At 35.1% G+C, this 25,574-nt stretch overlaps 1 protein-coding gene across 1 annotated transcript in view; it reads left to right on the plus strand.

Annotated features, from left to right (window-relative positions):
* The window catches only part of LACC1 (laccase domain containing 1), a 28,333-nt gene extending 10,639 nt beyond the window's left edge, over positions 1 to 17,694 (plus strand). Inside the window, exons 2-7 of the mRNA XM_044670617.1 lie at positions 3,682 to 3,860; positions 7,251 to 7,416; positions 10,920 to 11,145; positions 12,252 to 12,434; positions 14,036 to 14,122; positions 16,673 to 17,694. Coding sequence (XP_044526552.1) covers positions 7,278 to 7,416; positions 10,920 to 11,145; positions 12,252 to 12,426 — 540 coding nt within the window. The 5' untranslated portion in view covers positions 3,682 to 3,860; positions 7,251 to 7,277 and the 3' untranslated portion in view covers positions 12,427 to 12,434; positions 14,036 to 14,122; positions 16,673 to 17,694. The remainder of the gene's footprint in view (positions 1 to 3,681; positions 3,861 to 7,250; positions 7,417 to 10,919; positions 11,146 to 12,251; positions 12,435 to 14,035; positions 14,123 to 16,672) is intronic.
* The last annotated feature ends 7,880 nt before the right edge of the window (positions 17,695 to 25,574 follow it).

Below are 25,574 nucleotides of genomic sequence, written 5' to 3' on the forward strand. Positions count from 1 at the left end.
ACTTTTTGAGTTTCCTGGTTTCTCTGGGGACCCTCCTGGCGTCTCTGGGCTAGCTGTTTTCAGGGTCTAGCCCCCATGTTCCTAGCCAGCTGCCCAGAGCTTGGGACTTGGCCCAAACTTGCTCCTCTACCTGGGGTTTTCCCCCTGAGTCTGAGCACGCTGGGCGCTGCTGCTCCCTCTCTCAGCCCCACTCCCATGTCCACAGTTTTCCAGCCACCTAGGGTTTCAGGTCTTGCTGCTCTCAGGGGCAGGCTACTAGTAGTGCCAGCTAGGTGCTTAGGGGCTAGGTTTTGTGCCCCCCCCCACTCTAACTTTGGAGCGCAGCCTCTTCCTGTGGTACTGTTGGTGGGGTAGGGGAGGGGTGATCCACTCCTGTGGGGAGCTATTTCCCAGAACCCTTATTGCGTGGAAGTGTCCAAATCCCATGTGCCTTTGATACTGCGCCCTATTGTGGGGGCCCTTCTTTCATCTGGATTTTGTTTTCTTGTCCTTTGGAGGTATGCTATATCTGTTTGTAAGGAGAGAAAGTTGCCCTGCCTCTGCTCTGCCACCATCTTAACCCAGAAGTCCTATCCATATTCTTAAAGCACCTGGAAATAGATTTTTTTAACCTACTTAAAATTTTTGCAAGTGATAACTTCTGGTGAGTTTTGAATCCATTTGTTAAAAATTTTTAAAAGATAAAATGCTTCTGATAATTCAAGAACCTCACACAATTCCTGGTACGTTATAACTATTGAAAACTGATGAACTGAATTTCAGCAAGAATTGTGCAATTGTTGTATGGAACTGAAAAATGAGCATCATGATTTTGCGAGCATTGCTAGCAATGCATTTCTTTGACTTGAATCTATGTGACTTTATGAAGTATCTTTTTTGATTATGACATCTATTAAAACCAAGTTTCTAAATAAACTGACCTGAAAGCCAGATCTGTGAAGTAGTGCTTGATCACAAAATGTTAAATAAAACATTTCAAAGCCAATCAAAGCATTCCTTTTGTTTTCATCAGAAATACCATTTTTGATCATTTTTAGTGAGAGCAAAAAGTCTTTTTGTACTTTCAATAAATAAAATATTTTTAATTTCTATTTTTCTGTTTGTTTTATAATATACATAATAGAATAGCACTTGCATATAGTTTATAAGCAAGTAAATATACATATATTGGGAGCACATACATAAAAATTTTGTTTTACTTGTATCAAAAAGGCTTTGAGGGGCAGCTGGGTACCTCAGTGGATTGAGAGCCAGGCCTAGAGACAGGAGGTCCTAGGTTCAAATTCGGCCTCAGACACTTCCCAGCTTTGTGACCCTGGGCAAGTCACTTGACCCCCATTGCCTACCCTTACCACTCTTCTACCTAGGAGCCAATACACAGAAGTTAAGGGTTTAAAAAAAAAACAATTAAAAAAAAAGGCTTTGAGGCTACTAAAAAGTAGACATCTTATGGTTCCCAGAAGCGCTTTTATCCATTATTAATCATGTCACAAAAAAGTTGTGATTAAGGTAGAAAAGTACCTGTTCATTAATGTAAGTCTCAGAAGCTAGAAAAAAACTGGAGATCAATAAAACTGCTTAAAACCTAATCACCAAATTCACAGATCTTTTAAAATCCTCATTCTCTCTTGGCTTCAGAGACTATATTCTTCTCTCCTAGTTCCTTATCTTCTTATCCCCTTAATGATTTGTTAGCTAACTCACTCCTTGGTCCTCTTCTAGCTCCGCCCTCTCATTTTTGCAATCTCATTACTTTCATGTCTTCAAATACCATTTCTAACTCCCAGATTTATATCTTTAGGTACAACCTCTCTCCCAGACTACAAACCCTCTACAAATAAGACATCTCTACCACCAATACCACTTCTCAGATTGCCCCACCCAGCATCTCAAATTCAAAGTGATAAAACAGACTATGCACTAAACTAGATCCTAATTCTGTCTGTTGATAGCAGTGCAATTTACTCAGACTGCCATGTTCAGAACTTTGGCTACCTTTGACTCTTTATCTCAGTTTTATTAATTTATCAAGCATAGTTAATCTCATCTTTTCAGCATCTCTCATCCACTGCTTCTTTTCCCTTTGCCACTATTCTACTATAAGTCTTTTTTACCACCTATTTGGGTTCTTATGCCAGCTTTCTAATAGTTTCATCCCATTCTTTCTGCCTCCTTCAATCTATGTTTTATACTACTACTGGAATAATCTTTCTTATATATAGATCTCATCTTACTCTTCTCAGAAAACTTCAGTGCCTCAGATTACTGCCTATTAACTTAAATTCAAACTATTTTTTCTCAAATTTAAGACCCTCCAAAATTTAGCACCACCCTGTTTTTCACACTTTAGAGAAACATATAATAGGACTTACTTGGCTCTTCTGGTGTGGGCTTTGTTCATGCTGTTTCCTATTTTTATTGTAACAGGTATCTTGGTTTCCTGTTCCTAAAAATCTTATCCTTCTGTAACTTATTAATTCTTAGCTATCTATTATCATCCAATTTGAAAATAGATTAAAAACTGACAGGAAAAAAAATGATACATTATCTACCTCTCTGGCTTTGGAAAACTTTTTGAAAATTAAACCGCATATATATGAACTATTTTTATTGTAACAGGTATCTTGGTTTCCTGTTCCTAAGAATCTTATCCTTCTGTAACTTCTTAATTCTTAGCTATCCATTACGATCCAATTTGAATGCCACCTCTTCTAAGAACTTCTAATACCTAAAAGTGGTGACATTTTTTCCCCTTGGACCTCACATTAAACTTTGTTTTGGAGCTCTAATAATAATATAAATTACAATAATATTACATAATTTTGTTTGTCTAATCTCCCTGATAGACTTTATACTTAATGAGGGGACGAATGTGGAAGGTATGGATCAGCGGGGCTAGAAACTAAAGAGGACTTAGATGAATTTGAGAAAATAGATTAAAAACTGACAAGAAAAAATGATACATTATCTACCTCTCTGGCTTTGGAAAACTTTTTGAAAATTAAACTGCATATATATGAACTATTTTTATTGTAACAGGTATCTTGGTTTTTAGCACCAGGATTTATGTAGCACTTGCATCTCAGTTGACTATTTTGCTGTTGGGACTGACCATAGAGTCTGAATTCCCATTGTGTGGGCCTCCGTCCTGCAGAATTGTGTTGGAATAAACTTATAGCCAGTTGGTCAGTCACCATATGAGGGTTAAATTACTTTCAAAGATTGCCATTATGGGTCTTGATAATGATAGTATAATTGGAAAGATTGGTTCATGGAAAGCAAGGTATCAGGCAAGGTTCCAGCTGTATAGTACTTAAATTGAGGGTCTGGAATAGTGTCTAAATAATTTTTGGGGAGGTATCAGAGATTATCTAAAGATTATAGCATAGCCCTCCAGACCCTGACATCTTATTAGCAGAAGACCCATAGCAATGGCTTCTTATTGTAGTCATAGTTACTTTGATGATTTTCAGAAGGCTTCCATTGCCTTTCAAACTAGATTAACTCAGGCCCATTTATTTAGCACAGCCCTTTGTAGCTCTCCCTACAGAATGTGAAAACAATAAAAATACTCATGGTTTTCTGATCAGTGTCCCTTTTATCAGTATCATCTGACAGGAGCATTATATAGTCTTTATGCATGAAATGTATTTTTAATCCTTTATTTAATCTTTTCAACAGATACTTTCATACATGGCTTCACAACAAGGACAGGTGGGATATCTTACATCCCCACTCTCAGTTCTTTCAATCTCTTCAGTAGTACTAAGCGTAAAGATCCAAAGGCTGTCGTTCAAGAAAATCTGTGCAGATTGGCTCAAGCGGCAGGATTCAATCCTGAAAAATTTCACCATATAAAGGTATTTTGTTGCTCCATGGATGAGAAAATTAGAATATGACCATGTGACTTTTGATCAGGTTTCTTAACTTTTGCATCCGTCAGCTTTTCCACTTATAGTCTAAAGTCATTTATGCTTGATTTTCTTCAATAGGCACCTTAAATCTTTTTTTATTTTATTTTATTTTTTTAAACCCTTAACTTCTGTGTATTGGCTCATAGGTAGAAGAGTGGCAAGGGTGGGCAATGGGGGTTAAGTGACTTGCCCAGGGTCACATAGCTGGGAAGCATCTGAGGTCAGATTTGAACCTAGGACCTCCCATCTGTAGGCCTGACTCTCAATCCACTGAGCTACCCAGCTGCCCCCCAGCACCTTAAATCTTATAGATAAATTACATAATATTTGCTGCTTGGAACTCCTTCTAAAAGTACCATAGAAATACTAGTTACTGTAGGATTAGCTCCTAATTGTATATAGCCTCACAGGCTAACCTTTTTGATTTATAAGAGAATATTGAGTGTGGTTGGAAGCACATGGAATCTATTCAAGCAGCATCAGAAGCAAATTGAATCATCATTGATGAAAAGATGCCTTTTCCTGCCAAAGACTATGTCCCTAGGAAGGAGAGAAACAAGCATGTATGAGGTACCTCTTAAGTGCCAGACACTGTGCTAAGCACTTTACAAATAGAATCTCATTTGAACCTTACAATAATCCTGGGATATAGCTGCTGTTCACATTTTACTGTTGAAGAAGCTCAGGCAGAAGACTTACTCAGGGTCACATAGCTATTAAATTTCTGGAAGCTGGATTTGAACTCAGGTCTTCTTAGCTCCAGGCCTAGCACTCTGTCTACTGTGCCACCTACTTTCCCCTGTGTGAACTGTTTACATTGGAACCTATTGGGTTTTTAACTACTGTACATTATCTGTTTTCCTGTTTTTCTTTAATATTTATGGAAATTTTCATAATAAAAACATTTTTTAAATGTATTGCTTTTCCCATACACACCTGCATGTAGTTAGTAGTAGATCTAAGTCTAAGTATACATATAAGCCAAACAGTTTCTGGTGTGACAGTGACTTTGAGAGCATACATATTATGTAGAAGTCTTTAACACTCATCATACTATGGAGGTAGTCCTGCATCCCTGAGGGGTTGTGCTGATTAAGTTAATCAGCTAAAAATAATTTGATTAATAAATTAAATGCTGATAGGAACATTGAGAAATGGGCATAATATTATATTGCTAGAGTAGTTGTGAATGTTATTTTTAGAAAACAAATGGAAATATACATTAAGATCTATAAAGTCATTCATGTTCATTGATCTAGAGATCTCATTACTAAGGTCAGTCCCTAAGGGCATTATTAAGAGGGAAAAAACTGTTTATGTATGAAAATATTCATGGAAGCTTTGTTATGACCAAATAACAGGAAATAACACAAATGAAATGATTGGGAGAAATGGCTGAATAGATTGTGATATTTAAATGTAGTAGACTGTATTATGTTATTAGAATCAACAAATATTGGAAATATAAAGAAAATAAGGGAAATATATGAAGAGATGAAAAGAGAATAAGAATAATACTATAAATAATAATACTATACTATACAAGAATAATACATGACTATATATTAAAAAAATCAGCCACAAAATCAAGACAAAAAAGTATCCAAGTAAAACTAAACCAAAGGGAACTAAAAAGCAGTATGTTTATATTAGCATATGTGTATAATTTACATATTTTTAAACAAATTTAAAACAATGTGTAGTTTGTGGTTTTACACAGAATTTTTTTATGCTTTTGTTCAGGTAAGTGTTTTTTTGGTGGTGGTGGTTACTAAGTATATAATAAAAAATAAATTTAAAAACAAACCAGTGTCTTCTGATGGTCTAGAGTGAGAGCTCCTGAGTCTGGAAAAAAAAAATTATGATTTGGCGGAGAAACATATACATACATGTTTTTCTTTGTTAAAAAATATTTCAGTAGTTACCACCCTCTATACCTCCATTCATAACTTTCTACTTTCATTACAGATTATAACTTGATTATCTTTTTTAAAGGTTCTTTCTTTCCCAGTGAGCATTAAAGCTTTTCCTTTTAATTCTTTGTGTAGTCATTGCTTCCACATAATGAATGCAAAACAAAGAGCCATTGGGTAGATTAACAATGTGATCCATCGTGTGCCATTATAGTATATATCCCAATAACTATAGGAAATTGTAGGTATCAAAGCCTATATTTAACTTAAGCAATTTATGCCCTGAAATCTGAGAGAAAGCATATATTTTTCTTGTTGCTTAAGATCATGCTTAAAGAATAGCTATACATGACAGGAAAAGTTGTAGCACTTTTGTGTGTATGTAGGACTTTATCTTCTAGCCTTTCTCAGTATCATTTTTCACAGCTGAAAAGCTTTATCCTCATTATGTAATATGTCATTTCTAGCAATAAAAAGGAGAAATGCCTTTTGAGAAGTGTTTGATTATAAAAAGATACAAATTAGCTGTCAGCTTTTAGTTTTTAGATACAAATTGTATATTTTATAATTTTATCCAAATACTGTTATCTTTTCCAAGAGGTCACAGCTTAGAAATGCATAAACAAGAGTTATTGGTTCTATAAAACTACCTGTTACATCTGAAGGGGAAAAGCAACAATAAGTATAAAAAAAAAACAAAAAACAAACCCTTGACATACCTAGATAGACTAAGCATTGCCTTTATGTAAGACTTTAGGGGACTAATAAGCAATCTGTGCATATACAATGCATAAAATAATTATACTTTCTTACTCGTCAACTAGCAAAATGCTCTAGTCTCAGAACTGTCTCTGCTCTTGCATCATTGCTGCCACTTTAACAGATTTTTATCGTCGTATGTCTAAATTACCATGTGTGTGACAAGGAGGACCAAGATTGACAAGGTCCAAAAATGAAGCTTTTGTTGAAAATGTCCATGTAGTATATAAACATTACCATTGATATCATATCTGTGACTTTATGACTTTGTTGATGTCTCTTTGATAAGGCATTTTCTAGATACATTTCATCATTTATACTATAATGAAGGTGATTGAGTTATGACTAGTGCACCTCTCAACTGTAGCCTTGAACTTTGCTTCTAAAAGAGAACAAAGGGAGAAAGAACTAAGAATAAATAAATGAATGTTTTGCTTTTGTATTATTAAATTAAGATGTGATAATTTGTAGGTCTAAGGGTAACCTAGTATTTATTATCTATATGTAAAAGAGGCAGATATCTTATGGACTTAAAAAAGTTTAATAGTAATCTTAATATTATAATGTAAGTGTATGTTTCAGTTAGTTATTTCATTCAAAGTTATTAATGAATTCCTTTTTTAAAACTTTTTTTTCCCCCTTTTGCCTAAATCTTTCCTGTTAGACTGATCACGCCAATGGTGTCTGGATAATGGGCAAGAAGGAGCCTGATTTTTATGATGGAATAACAACCAACCAAAGTGGAGTAGCCATAGCAGCTCTTGGTGCAGACTGTATACCTTTGATTTTTGCAGATCCTACTAAAAAAGCATGTGGTGTTGCTCATTCTGGTAATGATGTTAATTATTTATTTCACTGTCAGCTTCTTTTATCAGAGAATATTTAAGGTTTTGCTGATATTGGTCAGTTGCTTTTGAGATATACTGGGAGTGGAGAAGAAGCTTCAGCTGAAACTTGAAGAACTTAAAATATCAAGAAAAACTTCTTAACAGTAAAGATCCCTCATCATTAATGGGTTGGGGTATTTGGGGAAGATAACTTCCTGGAAGTTTTTTAGAACAGGATGTAGATTCTTACTGGAGCATGGTCTTCATTCAATCAATAAATGTCTCTTAAGCACCTAACTCAGCACTGTGGATGCAAATATAATAGCTAACAATCCTTATTCATTAGGAGCTTAGGTTCTGACATAGGAGACAACAAGGACATATGAAGTATGTATAGAATAAATAGAGAATAAATAAATAAAAGGTGTAATTGGTGCTAAAGGTAACTAACAGTTGAAGGGCTCAGTTGGAAGGTTTTACTTGATGTGCATCTTGAAGGAAGAAAGAAATTCTTTGAAGTGGAGGTGAGGAAGAATTGCATTCCAGGCAGAGAGGACTGCAAGTATTAATGGCACAGAAAGAGAAGGTGCTGTGTACATATAAGGTCAAAGAGAAAGCCAGTTTTTCTGGATCAGAGTGAGAGAGGATGCTTTGTCCATTGAGACTGGAAAGGTAGATTGGAGCACGGTTGTAAAGGGCTTTAAAATCAGAGAAGTGTATCTTTTATTCTGGAGACAATAGGACATTCCTGGAGTTTGTGGAGTAAGGAATGATATGTTTAGGTCTTTGCTTAAATAAAATCACTTGGGAAGCAGGGAGGGAGTTGAGGCAAGGAAAAAATTTTGTCTTTTGTAGTAATTTAGGCAAGAAGCTATGAGGAGTAATAAAGTAATACCTGTATTAGTAGATAAAGAAGGTTATATGCAAAAGATGATGCGGAAATAGAAACAGCAAGATTTGGCTATTGTATAAATGAAGTAAGAGAAGAATCAAGGAGAAAGCCAAGTTTATAAACCTAGGAGCTGGTGCTTTTAATAAAAATAGAGACATTTTGAAAAAGGTTGACTTTTGGGTGAAAGATAATGAGTTATGTTTTGGACACTGGATGCTAATTTTCTTTTAAGAAAGTAAGTAAGAGATGCAAAGCATCAGTCCATTACTTTGGGCTATAGAACTTAAAGCATTGAGAAAAAGAAAGTATCTTATGATGTTTCTAATCTGGTTATAAGAACATCATTTAATGGTTCATAACCAGATTTACTAAGTAGAGAACATGGGTTTATTCTCAATCCCAGGTTCCTGATAAAATTCAGATTCTATTTTGTGGCTTTAGAAGTTCAAATTCATTTTAATTCAACAAGTGTTTATTAAGTATTAGCTACCAAAGCACATTACCCATGGCGATATTTTCTGAAACTATCTCCATAAGATTTGGCCTTGAAATGGTAAAAGTGGCAAGTTAGGCTTTGAAATAGAATCTAGATTGAAAATAGAGCAGATTCTTATTTTCTTATCATATGTTATCTTCTTTGGAAGTTCTCAGAAACAATTCTATGAATTGAGAGCATTTCTTGGATAGGAAAAAGAATTGAATTAAAAGGTGGAAGAGAGGACTCAGAAATTTTTGTCCCAGATTAAACATGACTAATATTAGTTGATAGGCAAAAGAAATTAGGGGGCATTGTAGCTTCAGTATTGAATGGCCATCTTAACATAATTTTAATGGCAGCATCCATCTGAGAATTAAGTATGATAAAATAAAATTAAAAAACAGAGTTAAATGTAAATAGCATGAGAATTATGCATACATATAATTCCTCATTTTTTCCCCTCTTTCTGGGTGATGTAATAGTGATCATCTGTTTTCACTATACTGTAGTAAATAGACAATAATCACAGTACATATATTGCCAGAATACCAGTTTCTGTCAAATCACAATGTTCAATGTATCTATGAAAGGTATAAATATTTGTAGCTGAGTCTACACAGCTGCTTGTGCATGTATACAGTATGCTTACTATAAAGTTCAATTGACTGTTCATTATTTCTTTTGTATTGCATAAAAAAGACACAGCATGGATGGGGGTAATGGATCAAGAACTGACTTTGAAGCCAGGAAGACCTGTGTTCAGTTTCAGCCTCTAACATAATGTCTGTGTGGCTCTGGACAAACCAGTCACTTACCCCTTACTATTCTCGACTAAAAGTTGGCCTGTTTTTGTAAGACCAGTGAGCAAAGAATGGTCTTTATATTTTTAAATACAAGAGAACTATATTCAGAAGTGTAAAAACTATTACACAAGTAAAGTGCTCTTGTATTTAAAGATGTAAAAACCTTTTTTACCTTATCAGCCTATTTGCTGTAGTTTGAAAGGCATAAGTCTAGTTTGCTTACTTCTACTCTTGACAACTCTGAGACTAAAATTGTAGAGAAGATGGGAATCTGCACCTTCATTGGTAGAAGGAGATTTTCCTGATTTGTGAGTTCCCTATAAGAAATCTCAGGTCCATTCCTAACCCTTTCTTTATTGTATAAGACCCTACCTTATAAGATCATCATCTTCTCTCATAAACTCTGTGGACTAGAAGGCCTCTGAGATCACCTAGTTAATTCTTTTGCCTCTAGGTAGAATTCCAACTATAGTTCCTAATATGATGTTCTACACATACTAGGTATTCATTAAAAATCTATTGATGGTCCTGGCCACCCAGATCATTGAGAATCCATAGTCATCTATCAGAATTTATTTTAGCATTAACCGGCATATATGGTTAACTTTAAAAAGTTCTAATATTACTCTTTCTTCCTTCTTTGATCAATTCTTCCTAGTCCATTTTAAGTAGAAAATAGTTAATTATTTTATTTTATTATACATTATTACATAGAAATATTATAAATTATGAATTTCTTATATTTTAGGAATTAAAAAAACTATCATATCATCCCACTGTTAATAGCAGCATGTGTATGTTTATTTAATATTTTCTTTTTCCACTCACATCCTAATGTTATGACTTATTGTTTTATGCTCTCAAATATTGAGAGGAGTTAAAGCACTGGTAGGTTTTACCAACCTGGAAAAGCATTGGCTATGATTCTGGCTATGGACTTTGTGGATATCCTCCGATAATGAGGCCTTGTTAAATTTGGAGAGGCCAGTCACCACAAAGCTGGCCACATCTTTTTGTGAAAAACCTATGCGATGTAGAAGTCTGTCTACATTGGTTAATGAAATCATTTATCTTCCAAGTTATTAAGTGTGCATATTTGTTACTATTTTCTTCCTTCTGAATCACATCACATTTCCATCTTTAAAGTTGTACCCCATATAGACTCTCCTTAGTCTCTTCTAGTCATGGCCTTATATTGATATGTAACAGCTTTATAAAGAACTTGTAGCACTTTTGGATCGATCTGTTATTGCAGTAATGCAAGAACTAATATTTAAACCATACTTGTCCAGCAATTCTAAATTTGGACTTTTTCCCCTTTGCTGTTGCCTAGGATGGAGGGGAACCTTGCTAGGAGTTGCTATGGCTACTGTCAATGCTCTGGTAACAGAATATGGATGTCGCCTGGAAGATATTCTTGTTGTAATGGGCCCTTCAGTCGGACCTTGCTGTTTTACTCTCCCAAGAGATTCAGCAAAGGCCTTTCATAATCTTGACCCTCGTTGTGTAAGACTATTTGACTCTCCAAATCCCTATGTTGACATACGTAAGGCCACTCGGTAAGTTTGATTTCTTTCCTGATAATATAAAATATCATATTTTGCATTATAAGACTAAAATCATAGCCCTAAGATATTCAGGATACTGACATTAAAAAAATGAGAATTCAGTTATATCAAAAATGTGGTTAAAACACAAAACTTGTTCTAGCTAAACCATATAGAAATTTTACTTAGACCTTTGCAGATGTTTATATATTTAAAAAGAAATAATTGGCATGTGATTTAATCTGTTTTTAAAAAGGTTTTTTTATAGACAGACCAAAATTTCTTTTAATCATGAGAAGTATATAGGCTAAAGTTTCCCAAGAATAGTATAATATTAAGTTGATTTATTTAAGAAAAGCAGTAAATAACCAGAGAACATTCCTCTTATCAGCTGAGTAGAGGAATGTGGTTCTTTAGTTTAAAATAACTAGGGTGATAGAAACCTAATACCTTTTAGGACATTTTTCTGGAGCCTTGCTATTTGAATTTTTTGTTATATTATTAATACCTTTAGAAAATTGCCTGGTTGCAATTATACCTAGCAAATACTCCTTTGGCTTCCAAAAGCAAAGTTAGCTAAAAAGACTTAAAATTTTTTTGTATAAACATAAAGGAATACAGCTTATTTCTGCTTATGGCTTTAAGAACCAACTTCATCACTTTCTAGGCTTGTATATAATATACTACTTTGTTAATTATTTTTCTTGTTAAAAAATATCAAATCAGAGAAAGTAAGGAGAAAAGAGGACTAGATGATTTTCAATTCTAAAATATTTGAATTCTGTCTAATGGTATGATTTAATTAAATGAGCCTTCCATTAAAATACCTTTAAATTTGCTTTAGAAATATCACCATACTTTTTGTTGTTCGCAAAACTGTGTACTTAAACCAAGTCTGTAGAGTACAATATGGAAGGTTTCACTGTTCTCTCATTAAGAATATAGAACCCATTTGCAGAATAGGCTAGGTATCATAATTGAAATATAATTAATTTCCTTTGTAGTTTGTGTGTCTTTATATTAGGACAGTTTCATGCCAAAATAAAACTCTTCCCTCCTTATGATTACTGGTATATAAATTGTTGGTCCCTTTCTTTGTTTTTGTTTTTTATCTTAAGAATTCTTTTAGAACGAGGAGGAATTCTTCCTCAGAATATTCAAGGTGATTCTAAATCTGACCAGAACCAAAATCTTGACCTTTGTACATCCTGTCATCCTGATATGTTCTTCTCTCATGTCCGGGACGGCATTAATTTTGGGTCACAAATAGGCTTCATATTAATTAGAGAGTAATAAATATGGTAAGTTCTTTTTCTTTTCACCAAACCTGATTAGAAAGCATTAAGAGCTTCTTTGTGAATGGAGGTTTTCCATGATGGGTTAATTCCTTAATAATTGCATAACAAGATTTTTTTGTTTTTGTTTTTTTTTTATACCTGGGGGGTATTCAGAAGTTTATTTTGAGCTTGCTTCAATATAGGGAGATCATAGCAACAGGCTTGGCTTGTTCATTATTTTCTCTAAGATGATCTTCCTTAAAGGGTAGCTGCCTCTTTTTGGTAATTGTTACCTCTAATAGGTAACAACAACAACAACAATAATAATAACTACTCACATTTTGGTGGTTCTTTAGGATTCCAAAACAATTATAGTTCTTTGAGCTTGGCGTAGTAGAAAGATTGTTACTAGAGATGTTAAGTGACTTATTTAAAAAAAATTTTTAAACCCCTACCTTTTGTCTTAGTATCATTTCTAAGATAGAAGAGTGGTATATAGTGGGAAAAACACTGTCCCAAGATTCAGAAGACTTGCGTTCTAGTCTACATTCCATTGCCATTGTGCTCTGTATCCTTTGGCAAGTCCTTGAACAACTCTAAAGCCTTGATTTCTTCATCTGTAACTAAAACTAAAGGGATATATTGAATGATACTCTTTGGCTCTAAAGTCTGATCCTTGAGTGATGAATATTAGTAGTTTTGGAGGGGGGAAACTGAAGAACTTTGAATTCTAACATACATTTTATAATTCTTAAAATTCTGCTTGGCCTCGTAGTTAAGGGATGGTTTGCTGGCATATAGCCAGAAAAAAATGTTGAGTTATTTTGAGGGGTTAGTAGTTCAACATAAATGTAAAAAAATAATATTGTATTTCTAAGTGATAATGGACTGATAATTATCAGCAACTTCTGAACTTGCAAACACAACATTAAAAACGAAGAAAGTTGTTCCACTAATAGTATACAGCAGAACTCAAAACTCGTTTTTTCTGTAGTCTAATGATTAAGAGCCCTCATATTTTTATTGTCAGTTGTAAAGAATTTATATTTATATATTAATAATGGATCACTTAATTTACTTAGGACACATAGTAATGAGTGTATTATGCTACTTCATTAAATGTTGACACCAGAAATATAAATATGTTGAGACTGTAAATTTCTCAGTTTTTGAGTTGTTCATTTATATTTTTACCAGTTGAAGGAATAATCTTGGAACAACTTTTCATTAAAATCTCAGACTGTTAAGTGTACAGACCATGTTGGAACTTAGCTAATTTCACCTTAGCTATTTGCAGGTAATATTAGAAAACTAATCTGGTTTCTAAAATTAATATCTGTTGGAGAAACATGTTCAAACTCACATAGGAATGTTGCATCATTATGATTGCATTGATGCTTGTTCTCACTAACGAATAGCAAATTCCAATGAGTAGCATTCCTTTCTTATTCCTCTCCTCCTATATTTTCAGTTAAGTTGGAAAGTCAAAAGATAGACACCGTTGTGACTGCATTAGTATTTTTCCCCACAGTAATTTTTAATAGTGCAAATTATGTCATATGCTATTTATTTATCCTCTTTATAATGGACTTTTTTTTAATATTCAATTACATTGTATTTTACAGGTACAAGTCTGGACGTTTACCTGTGTTGTTTCCTTGCTGCCTATACTACTGCCTCCAATATTCCAGTGGCTCTAGGATCTCATCAATGTGAATATTCTTTCCATTGATGGAAATTAAGACCCTGCATGCCTGTTCTTCCTTGGAATTTTAATCTATATATTCCTATAAATTCCATCATTAGAGGCCTGACAGATATCCTTCTGGTATCATATGGATAACAGTATAACATGTTGACTACCCATTAGTTACCTCTTTTTTACTACATGATTAGCCATTTTTTTCCAGTTTCACAATTTTCAGATAACATCCATTATGCTACTTCACTTGTGTAATTCTTCATTTGTGATGTATGACACATTGCCCTGGCATACCATGTGCCTCTCTGTTTCTCTCTCTCTTTTTTTTTGTGGATAATGTGCTATTGTAATTTCTTAGAAAACATAGTATTCCATAGCTCACAGCTATGCAATATCACTAGAAGATGGACTTTTGTTTCAGAAAGAAATATGAAGTCATTGAAAAAAATCTTAGTAGTTTCCCAGAGGAAATCTAACCTACCCCCCTTATCCTGTTCAGTTCTGGGCCCCAGGCCATTTTCCATTTGGGGTGTTTGTCCAAGATTTATATACTAATGGAGGTTCTCTATAGGTTGTCCATCCAACTATATGTAATAGTTTGGTCTGTAGGCATTCACCAACCATTCTTTTTTCAGTATGGATAGCTATGCCATACTCTTTTAAGTGATTATGACTCTTATGTAGGAGACTCTGGATTGTTACTTTGTTTTTTGCAATCAGCCCAATGTCATCTCTAAATGAGTATGTCCAAGACCTTATCATCTAATAAAGAATCTACCTATGTCTAAATCCTTAGATCCCCTTCATGAGAATTATGTACATCTCTGGAAAGAACAATTTTTTTTTCTGTTTTAGGCTTTTCTGATATTTTTAATCAGAGAGTTTACAATCTTATCTCTTATGTCTTACATGGTTTTGATGTACATATGGGAGATAACTTGTTGGAGGACAGCCTTTAAGGGAGTACTTTGCTTCACTGTGTTAAATACTTGATTACAATCTAGTAGTGAGTACAGTAGAATCTTATATTCTCTTTTCAATTCAGTCAGTCATTTGTGACATTGTAAATGGAATATCATTTGTCATGGAATATAATTTGTAAAACTCTTCTCAGTAATTGTATATATTTTCATAACTATATGGATCAAGAGTTAATGACATTCACTTGATCACCATTTTTGGGGAGGGAAATAATAATAAGATTCTAGTTTCATCTGTAAATGACCTTGGGATGACTTGGCTTATTTAGATCGTCTGCCTGCTAGTGAGGAAAAACCTAAGCCATTTCATTTATCTAAGGTTAGATAATTGAAAAATTATTAAATGTCTTCAAGTATTTTCATTAACATTCAGAACTAAATGAATTTATTTTGTTCTTTTTAGAATGGATAGGAAATCAGTATAATCTAGGCTAATGTAAGAAGAAACAAAAAATGTTAGAGAGTGGGGGCTCTTATTAAATGCTATGCACAAGGCTTTGTGCTTCCTTTTGGGGATACAGTAAGAAAAATGAGCTTTCTGCTGCTTTCCATGGCTCTCTTCTAATAGGAGAAGAGAATGTAGAGAGGAGATGGGAGATTTCAACTGCAAGTGGAAAAGCCCCATAGAAGCAGAATAAGAAGTGCTAATTAATGTAATTTAATGTGTTTAATGTTACTCCCATTGATAAAACCATCTTTGTTCTTGATATTAAACCATTTCATAGTGATAAGGACTTTTGTGGCAAGAACTTTCATTTCCAGGTGTGCTTTACTATACAGACTAGCATATACCTTCCCATAACAATGCTTTGAGATTGCTTCCTTATTTATTGAGATTGCTTCATTAATTTATTATTTATTAGTAGCTTGATATAGGAGAAAAAACTTGGGAATTGGGAGTCAGGAGATCTGAATTCAACAAAGCATGCATTCTTTAAGCTTAGATTTTTATCTGTAAAATGGGGATATTTCTTTTATTACTTATCTTGTAGGTTTTGAGGATCAAATGTAAAGTACTTTGTAAAATACTATATTGATATTAACTATTATCATTAATTATAATACAGCATGTCAGAGAAATCTCTTCCTAGCTCTCTTGATGCCTTCTCTGATTTCCCTAAGCCAAATGTGATTTTTTTTCCCTTTTCTGGAATCTCTTAGCACTTTACATTTCTCACATGCACTTATCACAGTCTACTTTATATAAAGTTGTTTGTGTTCTTGTGTACTTTCTCTGTTAGACGGTCAGCATTTTTAGATTTCCCACAGGTCCTAATAATACAGCATGTTTTACATACTCTAATGACCTCTCAGAAATGTTTGTTGAATGTATTAATTTAAAAAGGACCTTAGATATATCAAGCATGTTTAATATGTTTTGTTCTGTGACATTTTGAAAGGATTCTTATTGACTTTCATTATCCTTAGATTTGCCTTTCACTTCAAGTTAACTGAGTTAAAAGGTTTTGTAGGCAACCAGTTGTTATATCTTGCATTGTAAATTAAAATAATATAATTAATATGAAAAAGTCCCATGTTGATACAGTGATACCTCGTTTTACTCTTTCTTTTCCTTACAGCTCAGTAAGAAGTCATTTAATCAAAATACTTGATGTGTTTGGCCCAGCTTTGGGAAAATATGAGTCACAAACCATATTTGTGCCAATGCAGATAAGCAAGAATTGACTGTGATATAACTTCATGAGATCACAAAATATATTTTCTTTAGCTTTGAGGGAAAAGTACTGCATCAACAATTACTACTAAAAAGACTTAAAATTTTAGAAAGTCATGCTTTAGCACAGCCTGGAAAGAGAAGGCTTTCATATTCTGTATGCTTATTTCTAGAGAACATCAGTGGTTCTTTATGAAAGTGGTTTCTTTATGTGAATGTTGATGTTGTTAACTACAGATATTTGTCCCATCATCTTTTACCTCTTAGTCTTTGCTTCACTGTCCCTTTTGACAAGCATATACTTCTCCTGCTCAGAATCCCTTGATTAAGGATTCTGTCAACTCCCATTGAAAATCTCTCCTTATTACCATCACTTCCATAAATTGTCATGCTTGTCTATTTATTATATCACTTTCCTGGGAGAATGTAAGCTCTTTAAGGGCAGGGATTGATTTTCATTTTGTTTTTGTGTTTCCAGCAACTAGCAGAGTACCTTGTACAGGTGATTAATAAATGTTATGGCATTGGAAATGGGAAATGTTCTGGTGACAGATTTAGACTGAGGAGTAAGTAAAATGGATACCCATGAATTGATTAAATTTGGAGAGAGGGCTGACTATAATGAAGGGCTCTAAGCTTCTTATGTAACTTCCATCTTGTATTCTAAAACAGTGGTTAATTGTTCTGTACTTTAATACTATATAATAAATATAAAAGGGAAGGTGGTCTTACCAGGAGTCAGTATGAATGTACTATTGCTGTTTTTTTTTTTTTTGCAGATTTGGAGCAAACTGTACCTCCTCTTATTTGGATAAAAGAGCAACTTAAAGATTATTTTATAAAGTGTTTATCACCTTTGTATTTTGTTCCTTGATGTGACTCATGAAACCATTCTCTATTTTAAATAAATTTCCAAGTCCTCTGGAACTAAGCCCTCTGAAGTGTTTTATGTTCTGACAAATGCTATTCAGTGCTTTTTAAAAAATGAGCATTAAACATACTTTTATTTGTCTCTAGCCAAGTTACTTAACCTCTCAAGGCCTATCACTCTTAGACTTTAAGCTGTAGCATGTTTGCTGGATCTGCATCAGTGGAGGGAGTTTCTTTACAGAGGATTCTAAATGCCAATAGAATTATAGGACCAGACCAAAGAAGAAAAATTATTTCCAAGTAGTTTCCTTCAAAAACTTTTAAACATGTATGAAAACCAAAAGAAGTGAAGCCAGAATTACAGAAACTGATTTAGTCATAGTCTGTAAGCTTTCCCTGAGTGATTTCTCTAAATCAAAGGCTCATAGATTTAGAACTGGACGGGACCTCTGCAATCATCTAGACTAGCTTCCTCATTTAACAGATGACAAAATAAGGCCTTGCCTTTAGTCATACAACCATTAAGTATCAGAGGCATGATTTGCAAGTTGATACTGAACTCATCTAGGCTTAGATTTCATGTCACTAGCAATTTCTTAAAGGATCTATAAAGTGTGTAGATTCTGTCAAACAGCTTCCCTTTGAGGTCCTGGGTTTTACTGATGTGAGAAATGTTTAGTAGTAGTGGAAAAGAATGGGTGAGAAGCTACAGAGTAGTCTCACCACAGGCTAAAGAATACCTGGAATGTATGACCTTAAAATATTCCAGAAACTTGATTTTTTTGGCCACCACAAAGGAGTTAGGTCTGAATTCTATTTCTAGAAAATTCATTTATTATCTGCTATGTTGGATTCATGAAATATTAAGAGTTGTAATTGTACATAAAGGTCATCTAGCATAATCTTTTATTCTATTACATCTGACAAATAATTATCCTACTTCTACTTAAAATTGTAGTGATAGAGAACCCATAGTGATAGTTCCTATTTGTCACTTATCTCACAAGATAATCCATTCCATTTTTGGATGACAAGAATTGTTAAAATTTTTTTTCTTCATACTTGAAAACTTTAACGGATCTGAGCTCTCATCAATGTTGATACTCCAACAGTACAGATTATATCCTATAGTGTTTCCCAAACCTTAATTCTAGTGCCTTCCCTCTTGTTGGTTATTTCTTATTTATCAGATATACTATGTTTGTACATAATTGTTTCCTTGTTTTCTTCCCCATTAGATTGTGAGCTTCTTGAGAACAAGGATTGTCTTTTCACCTTTCTTTGTACACCCAGCATCTAGTGCAGTACCTGGTTCATAAGTAGGTCCTTAAATACTGATTTACTGGTCATACTTCTTTATACTTTATGATTCTTGTCCTCATTCTTCCATAAATCTTACGTAGGGGATTCATCCAAAGTGCCAAGTGACTTACTGTAAGTCATGTAGGATCCATTGCAGCATGATGGGTGGTGCCCAGGCTCTTTCCTTTTAAAGTCACACTCTTGTGCTCAAAATGTTTGCATTCTGTTGGAGAGAAGAGGAAGGAGATATAACAGGAACATTAACAAATGAAGACAAAATAATTTGGGGGCATATTAAAAACCCTAACAATGGGAGAGAATGTAAGAATCTCAGATAAGAGGTATCAGGTGGAACCTGAGTCTTGAAAGCTAGGGATTCCAACATATAGAAATAAGTGAGAAAGAAGAGAACTTTGGGGAAGTTTGGCTGGAATGGAGAATGCATGAGAAGGGCTTGGGAAGATGTCTGGAAAGATAGGCTTGAGCCAAATTGTGAAGGACTTTAAATGTTAAACATGTTAATGTGTGTACACACACACGCACACACACACACAGTGAACTGGGCCTAGAATTCAAAAGGAAGGAAAATCTGTATTGTATTTGGAGGCATTGCAATTTCAGCTCTCCCAAAATTGCTCCTGGCCCTTAAATCCTCCATTTTTAACTGATACTGTCTCAATAAAGCTAGATGCCTACAAGTCATGGAAAGTCACAGTTTCTGAAGAATCAAAATTTGAAGCCCCTTGTGGGCAACAGAGGTATGTGGTACATTACTGATGAGAAATTGTGCATCAAAAACTGTTAAATGTTGGTAACAAAGATTATGACTGGAAAAGAAGGTAAGTCTCGGAGAGAAAAAGGTATCACCGATGATGTGTCCCAGCGCTCCCTGTGTCCGTGCACGAGTTGACCCACTCCATGTCATGAGATTTATGGGGCGATTTGGACAGAATCACATGATGAGAAAGTATGGAAGGGTTATGAGTTATACCAATGGAAGGACCATCCTCGTTTTGTAGTATTGAAATGTGTGTATGTGGGAACACAGCACAGCACACACAACACCATACACACAAACGCAAATGTCAATATACAGGAATGGCCCCTCATCCCTTGGCTTCAGTTCTCCTCAGTCAACCCAAATTCCTGGAGGTCTCTCTTGTCCCCAAGTGCCAGAAGTCCGCTCATGAAGGACCGGAAGTCTTCTTGCAGCAATGGTCTGCCTGCTGGGGGTCCCTTCTGCTTCCACTTTAATTTTTCTTAGAAGTTTTTTTTTTTTTTTGGTAGTGGGTCATGAGGTGCAGAGGACAAATCAAGGGGCAGGAGCAGAGAGAACATACACATATAAGGTGGTCAGCAGATGTACCCTTAAAACCAAGGCTTCAGCCATTGGAACATCCACCCCATGCATATGAGACCCTACTGTGTGTGTGAATCTAGGCATGTAGAAAGATCTATATACAGAGACACAACAATATTCACAAAGTTCAATCAATACTATATGCTCAAATACAATATATATTTATTCACACAGTACAGATTCTACATATTCACAATATGTATGAGTATGTGTATACATAACACATATTTATTAGTATGTGTGTGTGTGTGTGTGTGTGTGTGTGTTATTCTGGGAAAACACAAGAGTTTGTGTCGAAAAGAAAATAAAACCGGTTCCCTTCTGACCTTTACATATTTTATACAGACTCCAGTAGATGAAGTGGAACAATGGAATTATTTATCACAAAAGTCCTAAAGGGTAGGACATTAAGGGATGTGACACACGGACCATAGGATCATTGTGTTATGTTAGTAGATAATCCAGGAAATACACATTTTAGTTATAATCCAAACCTTTTGTGCTATATTCCATTGCCGCGATTTCAAAGATGAGCAAACTGCTCTAAGGAATGTTCTGTGCTGTGTCCCTGCTTACTGAAAGAAAAAGCAGCCCACCAGTACAGCATTCCCAGGCTTCATACATTTAGTTCACTCACCAAGATCACATGGCAAGAAGACTGACTTCTCATAGTCTCTCTAAGTGTATTTTCTTTGCTAGAGAAAGGAAATGCTTACATCACATTCTCTCTGTCTTGATGCCAAGTGCCTGAGGTGAACTTTGTCCCTTTCTTTCTCTATCTGATGCAGACTTTTTTGTTTGAGTTGTTTCTGGTAAGCCTGAGATGGTCACTTTTATTTTATTCAACAATTACATTTTCCTACTGGCATTACAGTTCAAAATACCACACTGCCTATCTGAGGATGGAAAAAAGAGCACTCTAATTGCAAAAGAAACATTGTAGAAAATGTAAGATAGAAAGCATAGTTGAATAGCTCTATTTTTCAAAGCTCTCCATTTTCTGCATTTTCATGTTTTGTGTCATGCAGTTCTCTTTAGACATCACTTATCAAGGATGGCTTAAATGCATGTTAAGATTATTCTAATACAGTTTTTACAAGATGAGAAAGCTGGAAATTCAATCAGCAGGTATTATTATTCTTTCTCTGTCTCTGTCTTGTCTGCCTCTGTCTTTTTGTCTCTCTCACAAAGTCAGATTTTTCCTTCAAGCGTTGGGCTATATTTCTGTCAATGCTATTTCTTCTTTCTTAAAAAGCACATCTGTAAGTGTGATGTGGCTCTATTGCTCTTCAAAAAATGTTGAAAAGAATTTGTCATAAAAATATTTGCAAATATTTTTTTCATTTTTCATCAATTTTTGGCCCTCCTTCCATTTCCATCCTTAAGGCTAATTATAGGCTAATTTTGCTATATTGACCTCATCATATTTTCTTTAAATTTGTCTTTCCTTCTATTGCTTCTCATGTGATAATCCATAATAGTTCACATCTTTACTATTACTTAAATTTCTTCAGTGCTAAGCACTAGGGATGCAAAGACAAAATTAACTAATTCCCTCCCACAAGAAGCTTTTATTCTATTTAAATAAATCAACAATCATTTAACAACATATCCAGAAATGGGGAGAAAATCACTCTGTCAAAAGTCAATCAAGGGGAGCAGAAGGTGGGGAAATGGATAAAAAGGATTAGGCATAAGGAATGGGTTATAGGTTTATTCAGAGATAAGTTGCAAGATTGTAAAGATATTTTTCAAGAAAGGGATGGGACGGGTATCAGGTACCATGAGAAGTGCTGTGGATGCAACAGAACATAAAAGACCAACTCTATTCTCAAGGATCTCATAATCTAACGAGTTAGGAGGTGGGATAGACAGATGCCAACAACTTTGTGCAAACAAGATATGTGCAATATAAGTTGGAGATAATCAACAGAGAAAAGTATTAAGGGAAATTGGGAAAGAATTCTTGTAAAAGGTGGGATTTTTAGCTGGGATTTAAAAGAAGCTAGGGAATCACTGAGGAAGAGGTAAGGGCAAAGAAAATTCAGGGCATAATGACCAGTGAAAATGCCCAGAATCAGTAGATGAAATAACTTGTTTGAATCACATAACATAAAAGATGTAGAGTATACCAAATCCCATTGTGAAACTTAGCCATAAAAACCCCCATGACTTTGTAGGACAAAATCCTCTTTTATAGGGTCTCTTCTAACAAAGTATCTTCCATAAAAATTAAACAAAGATTTCATGAAAGACAAAAGAAAGAACAACTGAGACAACCTTCTTAACAACCTGATATAACCTCTTCTTAATAATTTTAAGACCAGGAATGTATATTTGCCAAAGATATTCAACAAATATCATGGAGGAGATATGGTTTAGCGGCTTCAGTTGATAGGGGCTTCCTTATGGTTGATCCTCCTTCAGGTCTTCCTTTTTGTGGATTATACAGTATTTTGGAGCCTTCTGAATGAGATATGAAGTCACTCAATAAGAGTTGGGCCTCACTATTCACTCAGGGAAAAACAAGTCAAAGGAAAGTGCCTAATGCCAAGACCATGGTATGAAGTTGGATTAACAGTTATCCTAAACAGACACAAAAATAGTCAATTGAGTTCAGAACTGGACAGGAAGAAGAGAGTGGATGGGAATGAATTTAGGAAATTGCAAATTTCAGAACACATGCCAGTTTATCCAAACAATATCTGTTAACACAAATTCACTTCTGCTAACCATATCTGGCTGAGTGTCATGGATTATTATAGTATGACTGATTAAAAATGAGGATTATCAAAAAGACAATAGAAAGATACATGGTGGGCACGAACAGAATGCAGTTCATTACAACAAATAAGGCAGAAGTGGTATATACAATGCAATCTTTGAAAAATAAAATGGGTCAATCACATGGCAAAAGCAAGAGATAACTGTAAGACAAGCTCGTATACTAAGTTTTTATCCTTATGATGTAAAGGGACTCTGAGGAAGGTCCCCAAAACATTAGAAGGAACTATAGTATGGGAAGAAATGGACCAGAGTTGCACATCACATATATCAGTGGTTCTATGATCTCAATTGTTCTAAGGCCACAGATCACAGCTCCTCAATACTTTTTCATCCTATGTGACTCTTGTCCATGTTCTCCCAGAAATCTTACACATTGAATTCACTAACAATCTGAGAGTCTTCCTCTAAGTTTCTTAACAACACATGGGTACCAATATCCCACACAATAAGTCCATCACTTATCCTTCAATGTCATTAAGTGACTGACTCACTTGGAAATTCCCCAAAGTGGAATTATTGCAATAGGTTGATGTTCTCATTCTTGTGCCTAGTTCCTCCAAGCATGTATATCACAATTCATTCTTACTTTTCTATCCTATGCCACCCTTGTGTTAGAGAGACAGCATGGCACAATAATTAGAACTCTGGACTTGGAGTCAGGAAAACCTATATTTAGATTTGCCCTTTGATACTTATTGTATGGCCCTGGCAAGTCACTTAATCTGTCTAATCTGTAGTTTCTTTTTTTTAAACCTTAACTTCTATGTATTGGCTCATAGATGGAAGAGTGGTAAGGGTGGGCAATGGGGGGGGTCAAGTGACTTGCCCAGGGTCACACAGCTGGGAAGTGTCTGAGGTTGTATTTGAACCCAGGACCTCCCATCTCTAGGCCTGACTCTCAATTTACTGAGCTACCCAACTGCCCCCTAATCTGTAGTTTCTTAATGGATAAAATGAGGGTGTTGGACTAGATGGTCTCTAAAATTCCTTATAGCTCTAAATTTATGATCCCATGATTTAGACCATGTTTGAACCACTTTGTGGAAGTGGCAGATGTCCTTGATGGGCGTACATACATTCTTGCTCTGTGCCTTGCTTGATTTTAACAGTCATACAGATATTAAATGGGGTTATCCATGTTGTTACACCTTTCAAATAATCTTGTACTATATAATTTTGAAAAAAAAACACAAACTTAGTTTTGGAAATTTTAATTCAAGGTACTAATGAATAGACTTCTTATACCTATACTGCTCAGTGACTACATATCTTATGGATGGTCGGAGATGCAGGTACAGAACTCAGAGATGAACTCGGGACTGAAGATATTGATTTGGGAGCCATCTGCATAGAGCCAATAGTTGAAGGTAGGGAAATGAATGAGATGACCAAGAAAGGTTATCTTGAGGTAGGATGCAGAGAGAAAATGGAAGAGAGATACGGTTAAAACTCTGAGAACCACTCACTTTGTGGGGCCAGGAAGAGAAGAAACTAGAGCTAGAGAGGTAGAAGAACCAAGAAAGTATAGTGTTTTCAATGACAAGCTAGGAGAGCTAACTCTGCCCAGCAGTGGGTGTTCTACAACGTCAGATATTACTGAACATTCAAAGAAGGATCACTCAAGAAATGCCATTAGAGACCTAATTCGACAAACAGAAAGTCTCTGGTGACCTTTGAGAAAGCATTTGCAGTTCGGTGGCTGGGGGAGAAGTCTGATGGCAAAGACGTTCAAAAGAGAGTACAGGAGTAACATGTAGAGGCTTCAAATGGAGGTAAATTTATAAAGAAGTTTGGTCCGATGAGAAAAAGGCACATTAGATAGCTGAATTCAGTAAAAATATGAGATAAATACTTAAAAAAATGGAGGCAATCTAAATATTTTTGTAAATGGATCAAAAGGAGTCAATGGAAAGAAATTTAATGAGACAAGATGATGGCTCACGATGATCCCAGATAGGGCGGGAAGAGATAGGATTAGGGTCACAGGGAGAGACAGAGCTCAAGATGTTTCCTTACTCTTTCATTACTGAAAGTGGGACAGAGTTGAAAGCCTTTGATGATTTTTACAGCAACCCATTGAGAAATCATTGTAGCTCCATGTCTGAGTCTGGGGTTGTGAAAAAATGGTTGGATTTCAGTCTTTTGCAGTTATGTAATCTTGATTTGTAATCATGTGCAGCATCAGGCTCTTCACGGACTCAAACCTGATCAAACTCCAGCGGTGTGTTATTTCTTACTTACAAGGCTTTCATTTTTCCTTTGTTCCTTTCAAAAACTTGCCAGTAAATTACGTGCCTTGCAATGCTACTGACGGTCCACCAGGTGACACTGTATACTCAAAGATAATTAATATTTCACCGCTCCCTAATCTGTAGGTGACATAACTGCAATCTTGCCAGATTTTATATGGTAGCTTTTTCTTTCTGGAACGTAGTAATTTTTATTTCACCAAAGACAGAGACGGAGACAGAGGAGGGCGGGGTGGGGG

Source organism: Gracilinanus agilis, chromosome 3, assembly GCF_016433145.1.
Source record: "Gracilinanus agilis isolate LMUSP501 chromosome 3, AgileGrace, whole genome shotgun sequence".
Lineage (NCBI taxonomy): Eukaryota > Metazoa > Chordata > Mammalia > Didelphimorphia > Didelphidae > Gracilinanus > Gracilinanus agilis.